The sequence below is a fragment of the Rhinoderma darwinii genome, chromosome 2 (assembly GCF_050947455.1).
Source record: "Rhinoderma darwinii isolate aRhiDar2 chromosome 2, aRhiDar2.hap1, whole genome shotgun sequence".
Classification (NCBI taxonomy): Eukaryota; Metazoa; Chordata; class Amphibia; order Anura; family Rhinodermatidae; genus Rhinoderma; species Rhinoderma darwinii.
Genome location: NC_134688.1, coordinates 2,320,097 through 2,339,993, shown reverse-complemented (window position 1 = coordinate 2,339,993; position 19,897 = coordinate 2,320,097). Strand labels below are relative to the sequence as shown.

The 19,897-nt window shown below is 48.7% G+C and overlaps 1 protein-coding gene across 1 annotated transcript in view; it reads right to left on the bottom strand.

Moving 5' to 3' along the window:
• FHIP1B (FHF complex subunit HOOK interacting protein 1B) overlaps nt 1-19,757 on the bottom strand; it is a 47,756-nt gene extending 27,999 nt beyond the window's left edge. Inside the window, 4 exon segments of the mRNA XM_075851273.1 lie at nt 926-1,318; nt 2,191-2,412; nt 2,684-2,918; nt 19,677-19,757. Coding sequence (XP_075707388.1) covers nt 926-1,318; nt 2,191-2,412; nt 2,684-2,812 — 744 coding nt within the window. The 5' untranslated portion in view covers nt 2,813-2,918; nt 19,677-19,757.
• Nucleotides 19,758-19,897: the final 140 nt, after the last annotated feature.

The following is a 19,897-nucleotide window of genomic DNA, read 5'->3' as shown; positions in this document are numbered from 1 at the left end:
AGCAGGACACATCCCTGCCAGACCACACATGTAATGCCGGGGAGCAGGACACATCCCAGCCAGACCACACATGTAATGCCGGGGAGGAGGACACATCCCAGCCAGACCACACATGTAATGCCGGGGAGGAGGACACATCCCAGCCAGACCACACATGTAATGCCGGGGAGCAGGACACATCCCAGCCAGACCACACATGTAATGCCGGGGAGCAGGACACATCCCAGCCAGACCACACATGTAATGGCGGGGAGCAGGACACATCCCAGCCAGACCACACATGTAATGGCGGGGAGCAGGACACATCCCAGCCAGATCACACATGTAATGGCGGGGAGCAGGACACATCCCAGCCAGACCACACATGTAATGCCGGGGAGCAGGACACATCCCAGCCAGACCACACATGTAATGGCGGGGAGCAGGACACATCCCAGCCAGACCACACATGTAATGGCGGGGAGCAGGACACATCCCTGCCAGACCACACATGTAATGCCGGGGAGCAGGACACATCCCAGCCAGACCACACATGTAATGCCGGGGAGCAGGACACATCCCAGCCAGACCACACATGTAATGGCGGGGAGCAGGACACATCCCAGCCAGACCACACATGTAATGGCGGGGAGCAGGACACATCCCAGCCAGATCACACATGTAATGGCGGGGAGCAGGACACATCCCAGCCAGACCACACATGTAATGCCGGGGAGCAGGACACATCCCAGCCAGACCACACATGTAATGGCGGGGAGCAGGACACATCCCAGCCAGACCACACATGTAATGCCGGGGAGCAGGACACATCCCAGCCAGACCACACATGTAATGCCGGGGAGCAGGACACATCCCAGCCAGATCACACATGTAATGTAATGCAGGGAACATCGATCATCGCCCATCCCGTCCCCCAGCCACTCACCGGGCAGAAGAAGGAGTTGTCGGTGATGTATCGGGCCATGGTGGGGTTGTCGGAGGACATGGCCATGATAAGGAGCAGCGCGTCGCGGGCCCGCTGGCCGATCACCCCCTCGTGGTGGATGAAGGGCACGAGCAGTGAGAAGATCAGGAGGTTGGCGGCTCCGTCCTGCCCAGCAGAGTCTTGGAAGAAGAGTTCCAGGGTGGAGGGTTCCCGGGCCAGCGACACGCACAGCTGATTCAGCAGCAGGACCAGGTTATTCTCCAGGACGGGCGAGGCCGGACCCGGGGAGAAGGTGCCTAGGAGGGTGACCAGGGGCCGCAGCACCGGCTGATAGCGCAGGAGCGGCTGACGGGACTGACTGATCAACATCTCATACAATTTCAGCTGCTCCACCTGCGGAGAGGAGAGGAGCGGTCACACAACAGCTATGACGGCCGCACACGAGGACGGTCCAGGGACCCCCTAGCTGCAGCGCCGACCCCCCCCCCCCCACTGCACAGTCAAGGCAGTAAAATCCAGAGGGGAACAAAACTAAATGCCCCCATCATAGTGCGGAGCCCTCCCCCCTCACCTGAGACCTGGACCAGATACAAGGAATACTGCGGAACCGCTGCCACCCCCTCCTGAGAAAGAGGGAGACACAACGGCCAGTCCTGCCTCAAGAGAGGAGGTCACAACATGGACTAAAAACACCCCACATCTCAGGAGCCCCCACAACCCCCACATCTCAGGAGCCCCCACATCTCAGGAGCCCCCACATCTCAGGAGCCCCCACATCTCAGGAGCCCCCACATCTCAGGAGCCCCCACAACCCCCACATCTCAGGAACCCCCACATCTCAGGGGCCCCTCCCCCATCTCAGGAGCCCCCTCCCCCATCTCAGGAGCCCCCTCCCCCTTCTCAGGAGCCCCCTCCCCCTTCTCAGGAGCCCCCTCCCCCTTCTCAGGAGCCCCCTCCCACTTCTCAGGAGCCCCCTCCCACTTCTCAGGAGCCCCCTCCCACTTCTCAGGAGCCCCCTCCCACTTCTCAGGAGCCCCCTCCCACTTCTCAGGAGCCCCCTCCCACTTCTCAGGAGCCCCCTCCCACTTCTCAGGAGCCCCCTCCCACTTCTCAGGAGCCCCCTCCCACTTCTCAGGAGCCCCCTCCCACTTCTCAGGAGCCCCCTCCCACTTCTCAGGAGCCCCCTCCCACTTCTCAGGAGCCCCCTCCCACTTCTCAGGAGCCCCCTCCCACTTCTCAGGAGCCCCTACATAGTCGGTTATCACCTTCTTGTCCTCGGAGAAGTCCCGGTGCAGGTGCCACCTCAGCAGTCTCTCCAGGACGCCCTCGGAGGCCACATATCCCAGGATGGGTCCGGGCCCCTCCTCCTCCCGCGGCCGCTCCTCCGCCAGCAGACTCAGCATCTGATAGGTGTTATTCCGCACGCAGCTCAGGTCGTCTGGGGTGACATGGTCTGTGGATCTCGGACGCTCAAAGATACGGAGAACCTAGAAAAACGCAGTGATAAGTGTCGGTTACCATGGAGACGCATGGTGGTACAGAGGAGCTGCGCACACATAACGGTAGGAGGTTGTGATGAGGATGATGGGTGGAGCTAAGAAGATGGAGATGACTTCCACGTCGTACGCTCACGACATCCACGCAGAGGCGCTGATCGACGCCGTGATCTTACAATATGGCGGGCGGCGCACTGACTGACAATATGGGGTGAGGCTGGCACGTGGCGGCTGTAGATGTCCCCCCACCCCCGCCTCTCACCTGGGACCAGTGGTTCTTGAACACCATGAGGCAGGTCTCGGGGTCGGCGGTGACCACCGGCTGGATGCTGGCGTTACGCCCGGACTTGTGGCCCGCCCCTCGGGGGTTCAGTTTACTCAGCCAGCTCATCGTTGTGGGTGAGGGGGTCACTGGATGTGGGGGTGTCCGGTCCCCATCAGCGGAGTGAATAACAAGGCGCCGCTCATCCCGTCTGTAGAGTCGGAGGATCCATCACCTGCAAATAAGAGAGGACAGTGAGACCCCCGAGGTCACCCCAAAATCTTCTCACCCCAACACTGCCCCCATACATCTACAGCCCGAGAACCACGTATGTGGGGTTGGGGGACGAGGCACAGGGTGATGCACCCAGTACAGGAGGGACAATGAGCTCTCAGCAGGAAGACGCCTCGTGCCTCGCTCTGGGTGTGGCGGACATTATATCCTGACCTTTGTACTGGTCTGAGGCATCACAGAGGTAAAGTACACAGGAATTGTGGAGGAGCCGGGGGAGGGGAGACTGGATACTGGGGATCATCCCTACTGATCCCCACCAGATCTATCACAGAACCCCCCCCCCCCCCCGACAGGAGAGACCACCGGACCTGCACCACATGTGACCCGGGGACTGAAGGTCACCCCGGAACCCCAAAATATACAACCCACATAGAGAAAGAAGATCCATAACCAGCACTCACCGTGTACAGACATTACAGCTTACTGCAGGGGGCACTTATATACCTACAGCAGAATAGTGAGTGCAGCTCTGGAGTATAATACAGGATATAACTCGGGATCAGTACAGGAGAAGTAATGTCATGTATGTACACAGTGACTCCACCAGCAGAATAGTGAGTGCAGCTCTGGAGTATAATACAGGATGTAACTCAGGATCAGTACAGGATAAGTAATGTAATGTATGTACACAATGACTCCACCAGCAGAATAGTGAGCGCAGCTCTGGAGTATAATACAGGATGTAACTAAGGATCAGTACAGGATAACTAATGTAATGTATGTACACAGTGACTCCACCAACAGAATAGTGAGTGCAGCTCTGGAGTATAATACAGGATGTAACTCAGGATCAGTACAGGATAAGTAATGTATGTACACAGTGACTCCACCAGCAGAATAGTGAGTGCAGCTCTGGAGTATAATACAGGATAAAACTCAGGATCAGTACAGGATAAGTAATGTAATGTATGTACACAGTGACTCCACCAGCAGAATAGTGAGTGCAGCTCTGGAGTATAATACAGGATGTAACTCAGGATCAGTACAGGATAAGTAATGTAATGCATGTACACAGTGACTCCACCAGCAGAATAGTGAGTGCAGCTCTGGAGTATAATACTGGATGTAACTCAGGATCAGTACAGGATAAGTAATGTAATGTATATACACAGTGACTCCACCAGCAGAATAGTGAGTGCAGCTCTGGAGTATAATACAGGATGTAACTCAGGATCAGTACAGGATAAGTAATGTAATGTATGTACACAGTGACTCCACCAGCAGAATAGTGAGTGCAGCTCTGGAGTATAATACAGGATATAACTCAGGATCAGTGCAGGATAAGTAATGTAATGTATGTACACAGTGACTCCACCAGCAGAATAGTGAGTGCAGCTCTGGAGTATAATACAGGATATAACTCAGGATCAGTACAGGATAAGTAATGTATGTACACAGTGACTCCACCGGCAGAATAGTGAGTGCAGCTCTGGAGTATAATACAGGATGTAACTCAGGATCAGTACAGGATAAGTAATGTAATGTATATACACAGTGACTCCACCAGCAGAATAGTGAGTGCAGCTCTGGAGTATAATACAGGATATAACTCAGGATCAGTACATAAGTAATGTAATGTATGTACACAGTGATTCCACCAGCAGAATAGTGAGTGCAGCTCTGGAGTATAATACAGGATATAACTCAGGATCAGTACAGGATAAGTAATGTAATGTATGTACACAGTGACTCCACCAGCAGAATAGTGAGTGCAGCTCTGGAGTATAATACAGGATGTAACTCAGGATCAGTACAGGATAAGTAATGTAATGTATGTACACAGTGACTCCACCAGCAGAATAGTGAGTGCAGCTCTGGAGTATAATACAGGATATAACTCAGGATCAGTGCAGGATAAGTAATGTAATGTATGTACACAGTGACTCCACCAGCAGAATAGTGAGTGCAGCTCTGGAGTATAATACAGGATATAACTCAGGATCAGTACAGGATAAGTAATGTATGTACACAGTGACTCCACCGGCAGAATAGTGAGTGCAGCTCTGGAGTATAATACAGGATGTAACTCAGGATCAGTACAGGATAAGTAATGTAATGTATATACACAGTGACTCCACCAGCAGAATAGTGAGTGCAGCTCTGGAGTATAATACAGGATATAACTCAGGATCAGTACATAAGTAATGTAATGTATGTACACAGTGATTCCACCAGCAGAATAGTGAGTGCAGCTCTGGAGTATAATACAGGATATAACTCAGGATCAGTACAGGATAAGTAATGTAATGTATGTACACAGTGACTCCACCAGCAGAATAGTGAGTGCAGCTCTGGAGTATAATACAGGATGTAACTCAGGATCAGTACAGGATAAGTAATGTAATGTATGTACACAGTGACTCCACCAGCAGAATAGTGAGTGCAGCTCTGGAGTATAATACAGGATATAACTCAGGATCAGTACAGGATAAGTAATGTATGTACACAGTGACTCCACCAGCAGAATAGTGAGTGCAGCTCTGGAGTATAATACTGGATGTAACTCCGGATCAGTACAGGATAAGTAATGTAATGCATGTACACAGTGACTCCACCAGCAGAATAGTGAGTGCAGCTCTGGAGTATAATACAGGATGTAACTCAGGATCAGTACAGGATAAGTAATGTAATGTATGTACACAGTGATTCCACCAGCAGAATAGTGAGTGTAGCTCTGGAGTATAATACAGGATGTAACTCAGGATCAGTACAGGATAAGTAATGTAATGTATGTACACAGTGACTCCACCAGCAGAATAGTGAGTGCAGCTCTGGAGTATAATACTGGATATAACTCAGGATCAGTACAGGATAAGTAATGTAATGTATGTACACAGTGACTCCACTAGCAGAATAGTGAGTGCAGCTCTGGGGTATAATACAGGATATAACTCAGGATCAGTACAGGATAAGTAATGTAATGTATGTACACAGTGACTCCACCAGCAGAATAGTGAGTGCAGCTCTGGAGTATAATACAGGATATAACTCAGGATCAGTACAGGATAAGTAATATATGTACACAGTGACTCCACCAGCAGAATAGGGAGTGCAGCTCTGGAGTATAATACAGGATGTAACTCAGGATCAGTACAGGATAAGTAATGTAATGTATGTACACAGTGACTCCACCAGCAGAATAGTGAGTGCAGCTCTGGAGTATAATACAGGATATAACTCAGGATCAGTACAGGATAAGTAATGTAATGTATGTACACAGTGACACCACCAGCAGAATAGTGAGTGCAGCTCTGGAGTATAATACAGGATGTAACTCAGGATCAGTACAGGATAAGTAATATAATGTATGTACATAGTGACTCCACCAGCAGAATAGTGAGTGCAGCTCTGGAGTATAATACAGGATGTAACTCAGGATCAGTACAGGATATGTAATGTAATGTATGTACACAGTGACACCACCAGCAGAATAGTGAGTGCAGCTCTGGAGTATAATACAGGATGTAACTCAGGATCAGTACAGGATAAGTAATGCAATGTATGTACACAGTGACTCCACCAGCAGAATAGTGAGTGCAGCTCTGGAGTATAATACAGGATGTAACTCAGGATCAGTACAGGATAAGTAATGTATGTACACAGTGACTCCACCAGCAGAATAGTGAGTGCAGCTCTGGAGTATAATACAGGATATAACTCAGGATCAGTACAGGATAAGTAATGTAATGTATGTACACAGTGACTGCACCAGCAGAATAGTGAGTGCAGCTCTGGAGTATAATACAGGATATAACTCAGGATCAGTACAGGATAAGTAATGTAATGTATGTACACAGTGACTCCACCAGCAGAATAGTGAGTGCAGCTCTAGAGTATAATACAGGATGTAACTCAGGATCAGTACAGGATAAGTAATGTATGAACACAGTGACTCCACCAGCAGAATAGTGAGCGCAGCTCTGGAGTATAATACAGGATATAACTCAGGATCAGTACAGGATAAGTAATGTAATGTATGTACACAGTGACTCCACCAGCAGAATAGTGAGCGCAGCTCTGGAGTATAATACAGGATATAACTCAGGATCAGTACAGGATAAGTAATGTAATGTATGTACACAGTGACTCCACCAGCAGAATAGTGAGTACAGCTCTGGAGTATAATACAGGATATAACTCAGGATCAGTACAGGATAAGTAATGTAATGTATGTACACAGTGACTCCACCAGCAGAATAGTGAGTGCAGCTCTGGAGTATAATACAGGATATAACTCAGGATCAGTACAGGATAAGTAATGTAATGTATATACACAGTGACTCCACCAGCAGAATAGTGAGTACAGCTCTGGAGTATAATACAGGATATAACTCAGGATCAGTACAGGATAAGTAATATAATGTATATACACAGTGACTCCACCAGCAGAATAGTGAGTGCAGCTCTGGAGTATAATACTGGATGTAACTCAGGATCAGTACAGGATAAGTAATGTAATGTATATACACAGTGACTCCACCAGCAGAATAGTGAGTGCAGCTCTGGAGTATAATACAGGATATAACTCAGGATCAGTACATAAGTAATGTATGTACACAGTGATTCCACCAGCAGAATAGTGAGTGCAGCTCTGGAGTATAATACAGGATATAACTCAGGATCAGTACAGGATAAGTAATGTAATGTATGTACACAGTGACTCCACCAGCAGAATAGTGAGTGCAGCTCTGGAGTATAATACAGGATGTAACTCAGGATCAGTTCAGGATAAGTAATGTAATGTATGTACAGTGACTCCACCAGCAGAATAGTGAGCGCAGCTCTGGAGTATAATACAGGATGTAACTCAGGATCAGTACAGGATAAGTAATGTAATGTATGTACACAGTGACTCCACCAGCAGAATAGTGAGTGCAGCTCTGGAGTATAATACAGGATATAACTCAGGATCAGTGCAGGATAAGTAATGTAATGTATGTACACAGTGACTCCACCAGCAGAATAGTGAGTGCAGCTCTGGAGTATAATACAGGATATAACTCAGGATCAGTACAGGATAAGTAATGTATGTACACAGTGACTCCACCGGCAGAATAGTGAGTGCAGCTCTGGAGTATAATACAGGATGTAACTCAGGATCAGTACAGGATAAGTAATGTAATGTATATACACAGTGACTCCACCAGCAGAATAGTGAGTGCAGCTCTGGAGTATAATACAGGATATAACTCAGGATCAGTACATAAGTAATGTAATGTATGTACACAGTGATTCCACCAGCAGAATAGTGAGTGCAGCTCTGGAGTATAATACAGGATATAACTCAGGATCAGTACAGGATAAGTAATGTAATGTATGTACACAGTGACTCCACCAGCAGAATAGTGAGTGCAGCTCTGGAGTATAATACAGGATGTAACTCAGGATCAGTACAGGATAAGTAATGTAATGTATGTACACAGTGACTCCACCAGCAGAATAGTGAGTGCAGCTCTGGAGTATAATACAGGATATAACTCAGGATCAGTGCAGGATAAGTAATGTAATGTATGTACACAGTGACTCCACCAGCAGAATAGTGAGTGCAGCTCTGGAGTATAATACAGGATATAACTCAGGATCAGTACAGGATAAGTAATGTATGTACACAGTGACTCCACCGGCAGAATAGTGAGTGCAGCTCTGGAGTATAATACAGGATGTAACTCAGGATCAGTACAGGATAAGTAATGTAATGTATATACACAGTGACTCCACCAGCAGAATAGTGAGTGCAGCTCTGGAGTATAATACAGGATATAACTCAGGATCAGTACATAAGTAATGTAATGTATGTACACAGTGATTCCACCAGCAGAATAGTGAGTGCAGCTCTGGAGTATAATACAGGATATAACTCAGGATCAGTACAGGATAAGTAATGTAATGTATGTACACAGTGACTCCACCAGCAGAATAGTGAGTGCAGCTCTGGAGTATAATACAGGATGTAACTCAGGATCAGTACAGGATAAGTAATGTAATGTATGTACACAGTGACTCCACCAGCAGAATAGTGAGTGCAGCTCTGGAGTATAATACAGGATATAACTCAGGATCAGTACAGGATAAGTAATGTATGTACACAGTGACTCCACCAGCAGAATAGTGAGTGCAGCTCTGGAGTATAATACTGGATGTAACTCCGGATCAGTACAGGATAAGTAATGTAATGCATGTACACAGTGACTCCACCAGCAGAATAGTGAGTGCAGCTCTGGAGTATAATACAGGATGTAACTCAGGATCAGTACAGGATAAGTAATGTAATGTATGTACACAGTGATTCCACCAGCAGAATAGTGAGTGTAGCTCTGGAGTATAATACAGGATGTAACTCAGGATCAGTACAGGATAAGTAATGTAATGTATGTACACAGTGACTCCACCAGCAGAATAGTGAGTGCAGCTCTGGAGTATAATACTGGATATAACTCAGGATCAGTACAGGATAAGTAATGTAATGTATGTACACAGTGACTCCACTAGCAGAATAGTGAGTGCAGCTCTGGGGTATAATACAGGATATAACTCAGGATCAGTACAGGATAAGTAATGTAATGTATGTACACAGTGACTCCACCAGCAGAATAGTGAGTGCAGCTCTGGAGTATAATACAGGATATAACTCAGGATCAGTACAGGATAAGTAATATATGTACACAGTGACTCCACCAGCAGAATAGGGAGTGCAGCTCTGGAGTATAATACAGGATGTAACTCAGGATCAGTACAGGATAAGTAATGTAATGTATGTACACAGTGACTCCACCAGCAGAATAGTGAGTGCAGCTCTGGAGTATAATACAGGATATAACTCAGGATCAGTACAGGATAAGTAATGTAATGTATGTACACAGTGACACCACCAGCAGAATAGTGAGTGCAGCTCTGGAGTATAATACAGGATGTAACTCAGGATCAGTACAGGATAAGTAATATAATGTATGTACATAGTGACTCCACCAGCAGAATAGTGAGTGCAGCTCTGGAGTATAATACAGGATGTAACTCAGGATCAGTACAGGATATGTAATGTAATGTATGTACACAGTGACACCACCAGCAGAATAGTGAGTGCAGCTCTGGAGTATAATACAGGATGTAACTCAGGATCAGTACAGGATAAGTAATGCAATGTATGTACACAGTGACTCCACCAGCAGAATAGTGAGTGCAGCTCTGGAGTATAATACAGGATGTAACTCAGGATCAGTACAGGATAAGTAATGTATGTACACAGTGACTCCACCAGCAGAATAGTGAGTGCAGCTCTGGAGTATAATACAGGATATAACTCAGGATCAGTACAGGATAAGTAATGTAATGTATGTACACAGTGACTGCACCAGCAGAATAGTGAGTGCAGCTCTGGAGTATAATACAGGATATAACTCAGGATCAGTACAGGATAAGTAATGTAATGTATGTACACAGTGACTCCACCAGCAGAATAGTGAGTGCAGCTCTAGAGTATAATACAGGATGTAACTCAGGATCAGTACAGGATAAGTAATGTATGAACACAGTGACTCCACCAGCAGAATAGTGAGCGCAGCTCTGGAGTATAATACAGGATATAACTCAGGATCAGTACAGGATAAGTAATGTAATGTATGTACACAGTGACTCCACCAGCAGAATAGTGAGCGCAGCTCTGGAGTATAATACAGGATATAACTCAGGATCAGTACAGGATAAGTAATGTAATGTATGTACACAGTGACTCCACCAGCAGAATAGTGAGTACAGCTCTGGAGTATAATACAGGATATAACTCAGGATCAGTACAGGATAAGTAATGTAATGTATGTACACAGTGACTCCACCAGCAGAATAGTGAGTGCAGCTCTGGAGTATAATACAGGATATAACTCAGGATCAGTACAGGATAAGTAATGTAATGTATATACACAGTGACTCCACCAGCAGAATAGTGAGTGCAGCTCTGGAGTATAATACAGGATATAACTCAGGATCAGTACAGGATAAGTAATATAATGTATATACACAGTGACTCCACCAGCAGAATAGTGAGTGCAGCTCTGGAGTATAATACTGGATGTAACTCAGGATCAGTACAGGATAAGTAATGTAATGTATATACACAGTGACTCCACCAGCAGAATAGTGAGTGCAGCTCTGGAGTATAATACAGGATGTAACTCAGGATCAGTACAGGATAAGTAATATAATGTATATACACAGTGACTCCACCAGCAGAATAGTGAGTGCAGCTCTGGAGTATAATACTGGATGTAACTCAGGATCAGTACAGGATAAGTAATGTAATGTATATACACAGTGACTCCACCAGCAGAATAGTGAGTGCAGCTCTGGAGTATAATACAGGATATAACTCAGGATCAGTACATAAGTAATGTATGTACACAGTGATTCCACCAGCAGAATAGTGAGTGCAGCTCTGGAGTATAATACAGGATATAACTCAGGATCAGTACAGGATAAGTAATGTAATGTATGTACACAGTGACTCCACCAGCAGAATAGTGAGTGCAGCTCTGGAGTATAATACAGGATGTAACTCAGGATCAGTTCAGGATAAGTAATGTAATGTATGTACAGTGACTCCACCAGCAGAATAGTGAGCGCAGCTCTGGAGTATAATACAGGATGTAACTCAGGATCAGTACAGGATAAGTAATGTAATGTATGTACACAGTGACTCCACCAGCAGAATAGTGAGTGCAGCTCTGGAGTATAATACAGGATATAACTCAGGATCAGTGCAGGATAAGTAATGTAATGTATGTACACAGTGACTCCACCAGCAGAATAGTGAGTGCAGCTCTGGAGTATAATACAGGATATAACTCAGGATCAGTACAGGATAAGTAATGTATGTACACAGTGACTCCACCGGCAGAATAGTGAGTGCAGCTCTGGAGTATAATACAGGATGTAACTCAGGATCAGTACAGGATAAGTAATGTAATGTATATACACAGTGACTCCACCAGCAGAATAGTGAGTGCAGCTCTGGAGTATAATACAGGATATAACTCAGGATCAGTACATAAGTAATGTAATGTATGTACACAGTGATTCCACCAGCAGAATAGTGAGTGCAGCTCTGGAGTATAATACAGGATATAACTCAGGATCAGTACAGGATAAGTAATGTAATGTATGTACACAGTGACTCCACCAGCAGAATAGTGAGTGCAGCTCTGGAGTATAATACAGGATGTAACTCAGGATCAGTACAGGATAAGTAATGTAATGTATGTACACAGTGACTCCACCAGCAGAATAGTGAGTGCAGCTCTGGAGTATAATACAGGATATAACTCAGGATCAGTACAGGATAAGTAATGTATGTACACAGTGACTCCACCAGCAGAATAGTGAGTGCAGCTCTGGAGTATAATACAGGATGTAACTTAGGATCAGTACAGGATAAGTAATGTAATGTATGTACACAGTGACTCCACCAGCAGAATAGTGAGTGCAGCTCTGGAGTATAATACAGGATGTAACTCAGGATCAGTACAGGATAAGTAATATAATGTATGTACACTGTGACTCCACCAGCAGAATAGTGAGTGCAGCTCTGGGGTATAATACAGGATGTAACTCAGGATCAGTACAGGATAAGTAATGTAATGTATGTACACAGTGACTCCACCAGCAGAATAGTGAGTGCAGCTCTGGGGTATAATACAGGATATAACTCAGGATCAGTACAGGATAAGTAATGTAATGTATGTACACAGTGATTCCACCAGCAGAATAGTGAGTGCAGCTCTGGAGTATAATACAGGATGTAACTCAGGATCAGTACAGGATAAGTAATGTAATGTATGTACAGAGTGACTCCACCAGCAGAATAGTGAGTGCAGCTCTGGAGTATAATACAGGATGTAACTCAGGATCAGTACAGGATAAGTAATGCAATGTATGTACACAGTGACTCCACCAGCAGAATAGTGAGTGCAGCTCTGGAGTATAATACAGGATGTAACTCAGGATCAGTCTACGGTCCTGGATGTAGATAAGGACTGTGAACGCTGTTAATGGACATTAATTCTTTACATATGCTGTTATTTGGAGTTCTGTCTTCCTTCCAGAAACAGCGCCACTCCTGTCCGTTGGTGCGTCTAGTATTACAGATCACTTCAGAAGTGAATGCGACTCAGCTGCAATACCACACACTTCCTGTGGAGGGGGGAGGCACTGCTTCTGGATGAGAGCTGTCATATCTCTAAACCCGGTGATCGTCTATTATTGTCCGGTCAACATGTAAATTCAGATAATTAGGGTATCAGGGGCGGACATACCGCATGTGCAGCCGGTGCAGCTGCACAAGGGCCCCGCGTGGGAAGGGGGCCCGTTCCTCTGCTGGCCGACTCAGTTCTCAGCTGCGCGATGCTGAGGACTGAGACAGAGGCCCGTGGACCACTGGCGTAGCTATAGGGGTCGCAGCGGTCGCAATTGCGACCGGGCCCCGAAGCCAGGGGGGCCCACGGCCCCCCGCACCACATCAATAAAAAGTTACTATAGTAACTCGGGCCGCGGGCCCCTGTTACTATAGTAACATACTTTACTTACCTTCCTGGTTCCGGATCGCAGCGGAGGTCCTGACGTCAGGCGCTGTGCGCAGCGCATGACGTCACAGCGCTATGCCGCCGCGCACAGCATCGAGACTACAGAACTCCCGCCGCGGCCGAAGAGGAAGGTAAGATAGCCCTGACTGGCGGGGTCCGACTCCTGGGACCCGCCAATCAGCTGTTTTGAAGGGGCCGCAGCACTCGTACGAGAGCTGCTCCCCTTCATTCCTGTCACTTCATTCCGGTCACACTGTGAATCCGTGTCGGCGATTCACAGTGTGAGCAAGTAGTGAAATGAAGGGGAGAAGCTCTCGTACGAGTGCTGCGGCCCCTTCAAAACAGCTGATTTGCGGGTCCCGGGCGACACATCAGCTATTGATGGCCTATCCTGAGGATAGGCCATCAATGTTTAGGGACTGCACAACCCCTAAGCCTACGATGTAGCAGGCTTAGGGGGCCCATGAGACAGGATCACAGATTGTGTGATGCTGTCTGCTGGGCCCTGTATCTAAGCCAATCACATGGTAGGCTTAGATACATGGCCCATGCGTGATCCTGTCTGCTGGGCCCTGTATCTAAGCCTACCACACTGTAGGTTTAGATACAGGGCCCCAGCACACAGTAATCTTATACTGTATAAGATTACTGTCTGCTGGACCCTGTATCTAAGCCTACCTTGTGGTAGGCTTAGATACAGGGTCCCACAGACAGTATCACACATGGGCCCTGTATCTAAGCCTTAGGGTATGTGCACAGACACTAATTACGTCCGTAATTGACGGACGTATTTCGGCCGCAAGTACCGGACCGAACACACTGCAGGGAGCCGGGCTCCTATCATCATACTTATGTACGACGCTAGGAGTCCCTGCCTCGCTGTGGGACAACTGTCCTGTACTGTAATCATGTTTTCAGTACCGGACAGTTGTCCGGCAGCGAGGCAGGGACTCCTAGCGTCGTACATAACTATGATGCTAGGAGCCCGGCTCCCTGCAGTGTGTTCGGTCCGGTACTTGCTGCCGAAATACGTCCGTCAATTCCGGACGTAATTAGTGTGTGTGCACATACCCTAACACGTGTTACTAATCATTTTTTGTGTGTTTTCTTACAGGTTCGGTCGTTGGACTACGGCGGATTCCAGGACTACTTCGATGACAGCTTTTTTTTTTATTAATAAAATGGTTAATGAGGGTTGTGTTTTTTTTTTTTATTTCAATAAAATATTTTTTCTATGTCTTTGTGGTTTTTTTTAAACTATATTACTACCGCCTTAGTAATGGCCGCCGGCTGATTGACAGCATCCATTACTAAGGCGGGGCTTAGTGTTAGCCGGTGCAGAGGCTAACACTAACCCCCTTTATTACCCCGGTACCCACCGCCACCAGGGGTGCTGGGAAGAGCCGGGTACGATCCAGTACCTGACCATCTGTAGTGATGGTCGGCCACTGGGGTGGCCGCAGGCTGGTATTATCAGGAGGGGAAAGGCCAGATACAGTGGCCCTTCCTACCCTGGTGATGCTAGGCTGCTGCTGCTTTATTGTATCTGGCTGGTTATGAAAATGGGGGGGACGCCACGTCATTTAAAAAATAATTGGAAAGAACGATGTCGGGTCCCCCCCAATTTTCATAACCAGCCAGATACAACACAGCAGCAGCAGGCAGCATTACAAGGGTGGGAGGGCCACTGTTTTTGGCCTTCCCCAGCCTAATACTACCAGCCTGCGGCCACCCCGGTGCCTGCCCGTCACTACAGCTGGTCGGGTACTGGTTTGTACCCGGCTCTTCCCAGTACTCCTGGTGGCGGTGGGTACCGGGGTAATAATGGGGGTTAGTGTAGCCTCTGCACCGGCTAACATTAAGCCCTGCCTTAGTAATGGAGGTTGTCAATCAGCCAGCGGCCATTACTAAGGCGGTGATAATAAAGTTTAAAAAGATACAAGCACATAGAAATTTTTTTTATTGAAATAAAAACACAACCCTCATTAACCATTTTATTGAGAATAAAAAAAACGCCGTCATTGAAGTCCTCGTATCCGAAGTCCAACAACCGAACCTGTAAAAAAAACACAAACACACAAAAATAATCAGTAACACATAAAGAAGCAAAATTATTATTCTTACCTTTCCTGGGTCCAGCGCTGGAGCCGCAATGTCAGCGAGCTGGGCCCTGTATCTAATCCTATCATGTGTGATACAGTCTGCTGAGCTGTGTATCTAATCCAATCATGTATGATACTGTGCTGGGCCCTATATCTAATCCGATCATGTGTGATACTGTCTGCTGAGCCACTGTATCTAATCCTATCATGTGTGATACTGTCTGCTGAGCCACTGTATCTAATCCTATAATGTGTGGTACTGTCTGCTGAGCCACTGTATCTAATCCTATCATGTGTGATACTGTCTGCTGAGCCACTGTATCTAATCCTATCATGTGTGGTACTGTCTGCTGAGCCACTGTATCTAATCCTATCATGTGTGGTACTGTCTGCTGAGCCACTGTATCTAATCCTATCATGTGTGATACTGTCTGCTGGGCCACTGTATCTAATCCTATCATGTGTGATACTGTCTGCTGAGCTGTGTATCTAATCCTATCATGTGTGATACTGCCTTCTGAGCCACTGTATCTAATCCTATCATGTGTGATACTGTCTGCTCAGCCACTGTATCTAATCCTATCCATAGTTTATAGGGTCGTAGTGCTATAGATATGCTATGCTGTCTCCTATACACACACTTTTTTTTGGGGCGGACACATATGTATTGGGGCTATTTCCCTGACATTTTAAGCCCTGAGGGTATGTTCACACGGCAGAGTCTGTTACGGCTGAAATTACTGTGCTGTTTTCAGGAGAAAACAGCACCGTAATTTAAGCCGTAATGGCATGTGGAGGCGTCTTTCGCTGCGTCCACTACGGAAGTAATTGAAGCTGGTTTTCCATGGAGTCCATGGAAAACGGCTCCATTTACATCTGAAGAAGTGACAGGCAGTTTTTTACGCGCCGCCTTTCGACAGCGGCGCGTAAAAAAAAATGACCATCGGCACAGAACATCGTAAGACCCATTCAAATGAATGGGCAGATGTTTTCCGACGCTTTTGAGCCGCATTTTCGGATGTAATTCAATGCTAAAACGCCCAAATTACGTCCGTAAATAGTGTGTGTGTGAACCCAGCCTTAGTGACGCCCCGGCTGCTAGTGCTGCATTGTTGGGTCACTTAGGAGACCCAGCGATGCAGCTGAAAGCGGACCGTCGGCCATGAGAAGTTTGCGGGGTGGGGGGGGGGGGGCCCTGGCACATTATCTGCACAGGGGCCTTTTGCAGTCTGTGTCCGCCACTGTAGGGTATGTTCACACGAGGTCATTACGTCCGTAATTGACGGACGTATTTCTGCCGCAAGTCCCGGACTGTACGATGCTAGGAGTCCTTGCCTCGCTGTAATCATGTTTTCAGTACGGGACAGTTGTCCTGCAGCGAGGCAGGGACTCCTAGCATCGTACATAACTATGACCTCGGCTCTGAGTTCGGTCCGGGACTTGCGGCCGAAATACGTCCGTCAATTACGGACGTAATGACCTCGTGTGAACATACCTTTCGATATTAGACCTGCAGATTAACCCCTGATGTGACGCAGTGGTCAGAGGTCCGGGACGGAGGAGATGTACAAGACCCTTCATTATTCTCCGGCCCTCACAGAACTAATGAGAAGCAGCATCTCCAGATCTGTAGGTGAACACCTGGTGGAGGTAGAAAGGCCCCTCCCCCAACTCTCCTGCCGCGTCGTCACTTATAGACATGAAGCAGCAAAGCTTACAATCTACCCCCCTCACCCCAGGCAGGTGTAGGGTTAATACCGCCTCACAAACTCCTCACACCCGGGAGCCAAAGTCTGCTGCCGCCTCCCGTACATCACACCCTGCCCGAGCAGCTGCGGGAGAGAGCGATGCCCGCAGAACCAGCGCCATGCAGCAGCCAGCTCACTTCACCGGCGCCACCCGCCTCACTCCACCCGCCTCATTTCACCCGCCCCACCCGCCTCGCTCCACCCGCCTAATTTCACCCGCGCCACCCGCCTCGCTCCACCCGCCTAATTTCACCCGCGCCACCCGCCTCGCTCCACCCGCCTCACTCCACCCGCCTCGCTCCACCCGCGCCCTGCAGCAGCCGGCTCACTCCACATCGTCCATATATAACAGACCATGTGCAGGTGACCCCCCCCCCCACAATACACCCCCACAGGTGACCCCTCATATCTACAGGTGACCCCCCCATAATGCACCCCCTAGATGTGACCCCCCCCCATAATACACCCCCACAGGTGGCCCCCCCAAATATCTACAGATGACCCCCCCCAATACACCCCCTACAGGTGACCCCCCCATAATACACCCCCTACAGGTGACCCCCCCATAATACACCCCCTACAGGTGACCCCCCCATAATACACCCCCTACAGGTGACCCCCCCCATAATACACCCCCTACAGGTGACCCCCCCATAATACACCCCCTACAGGTGACCCCCCCATAATACACCCCCTACAGGTGACCCCCCCATAATACACCCCCTACAGGTGACCCCCCCACAATACACCCCCACAGGTGACCCCCTCATATCTACAGGTGACCCCCCCATAATGCACCCCCTAGATGTGACCCCCCCATAATACAGCCCCACAGGTGGCCCCCCCAAATATCTACAGATGACCCCCCCATAATACACCCCCTACAGGTGACCCCCCCCATAATACACCCCCTACAGGTGACCCCCCCATAATACACCCCCTACAGGTGACCCCCCCATAATACACCCCCTACAGGTGACCCCCCCCATAATACACCCCCTACAGGTGACCCCCCCCATAATACACCCCCTACAGGTGACCCCCCCCCATAATACACCCCCTACAGGTGACCCCCCCCATAATACACCCCCTACAGGTGACCCCCCCCATAATACACCCCCTACAGGTGACCCCCCCCCCATAATACACCCCCTACAGGTGACCCCCCCCCATAATACACCCCCTACAGGTGACCCCCCCCATAATACACCCCCTACAGGTGACCCCCCCATAATACACCCCCTACAGGTGACCCCCCCATAATACACCCCCTACAGGTGACCCCCCCATAATACACCCCCTACAGGTGACCCCCCCCCCATAATACACCCCCTACAGGTGACCCCCCCCCATAATACACCCCCTACAGGTGACCCCCCCCCATAATACACCCCCTACAGGTGACCCCCCCATAATACACCCCCTACAGGTGACCCCCCCCCATAATACACCCCCTACAGGTGACCCCCCCCCCATAATACACCCCCTACAGGTGACCCCCCCCCCCCATAATACACCCCCTACAGGTGACCCCCCCCCCCCATAATACACCCCCTACAGGTGACCCCCCCCATAATACACCCCCTACAGGTGACCCCCCCCCCCCATAATACACCCCCTACAGGTGACCCCCCCCCCCATAATACACCCCCTACAGGTGACCCCCCCCCCCCATAATACACCCCCTACAGGTGACCCCCCCCCATAATACACCCCCTACAGGTGACCCCCCCCCCATAATACACCCCCTACAGGTGACCCCCCCCCCATAATACACCCCCTACAGGTGACCCCCCCCCATAATACACCCCCTACAGGTGACCCCCCCCCCATAATACACCCCCTACAGGTGACCCCCCCCCATAATACACCCCCTACAGGTGACCCCCCCCCATGATACACCCCCTACAGGTGACCCCCCCATAATACACCCCCTACAGGTGACCCCCCCATAATACACCCCCTACAGGTGACCCCCCCCCCATAATACACCCCCTACAGGTGACCCCCCCCCCATAATACACCCCCTACAGGTGACCCCCCATAATACACCCCCTACAGGTGACCCCCCATAATACACCCCCTACAGGTGACCCCCCCCATAATACACTCCCTACAGGTGACCCCCCCATAATACACACCCTGCAGTTGACCCCCATAAAACCTCTGCAGGTGACCCGCTTCCCCCATACACCGCCTGCAGGTGACCCTCGTTATGACATCTCGTGGACGTTATCGGGTTCGCTAGAGGTGATTATTGGGGTCACTGTCCGGCTCTCACCTGCCCCCGCTCCTCTCCGTCCTCTCAGCAGCTCTCCGACTCCATCTTGCTCCGCTCTGAAGGTGCAGGACTCTGGCCCCACCCACTTGCTATTGCGCAAGCGCCTTCTCCAGGCATGCCGGGATATGTAGTACTGCATACAGTTTCATCGCTTCCCAAATACGTGACGGGAGTTGAAGTCTTTTGTTTTTCTTTTACAATGGAAATCCCAAGTCTATAAG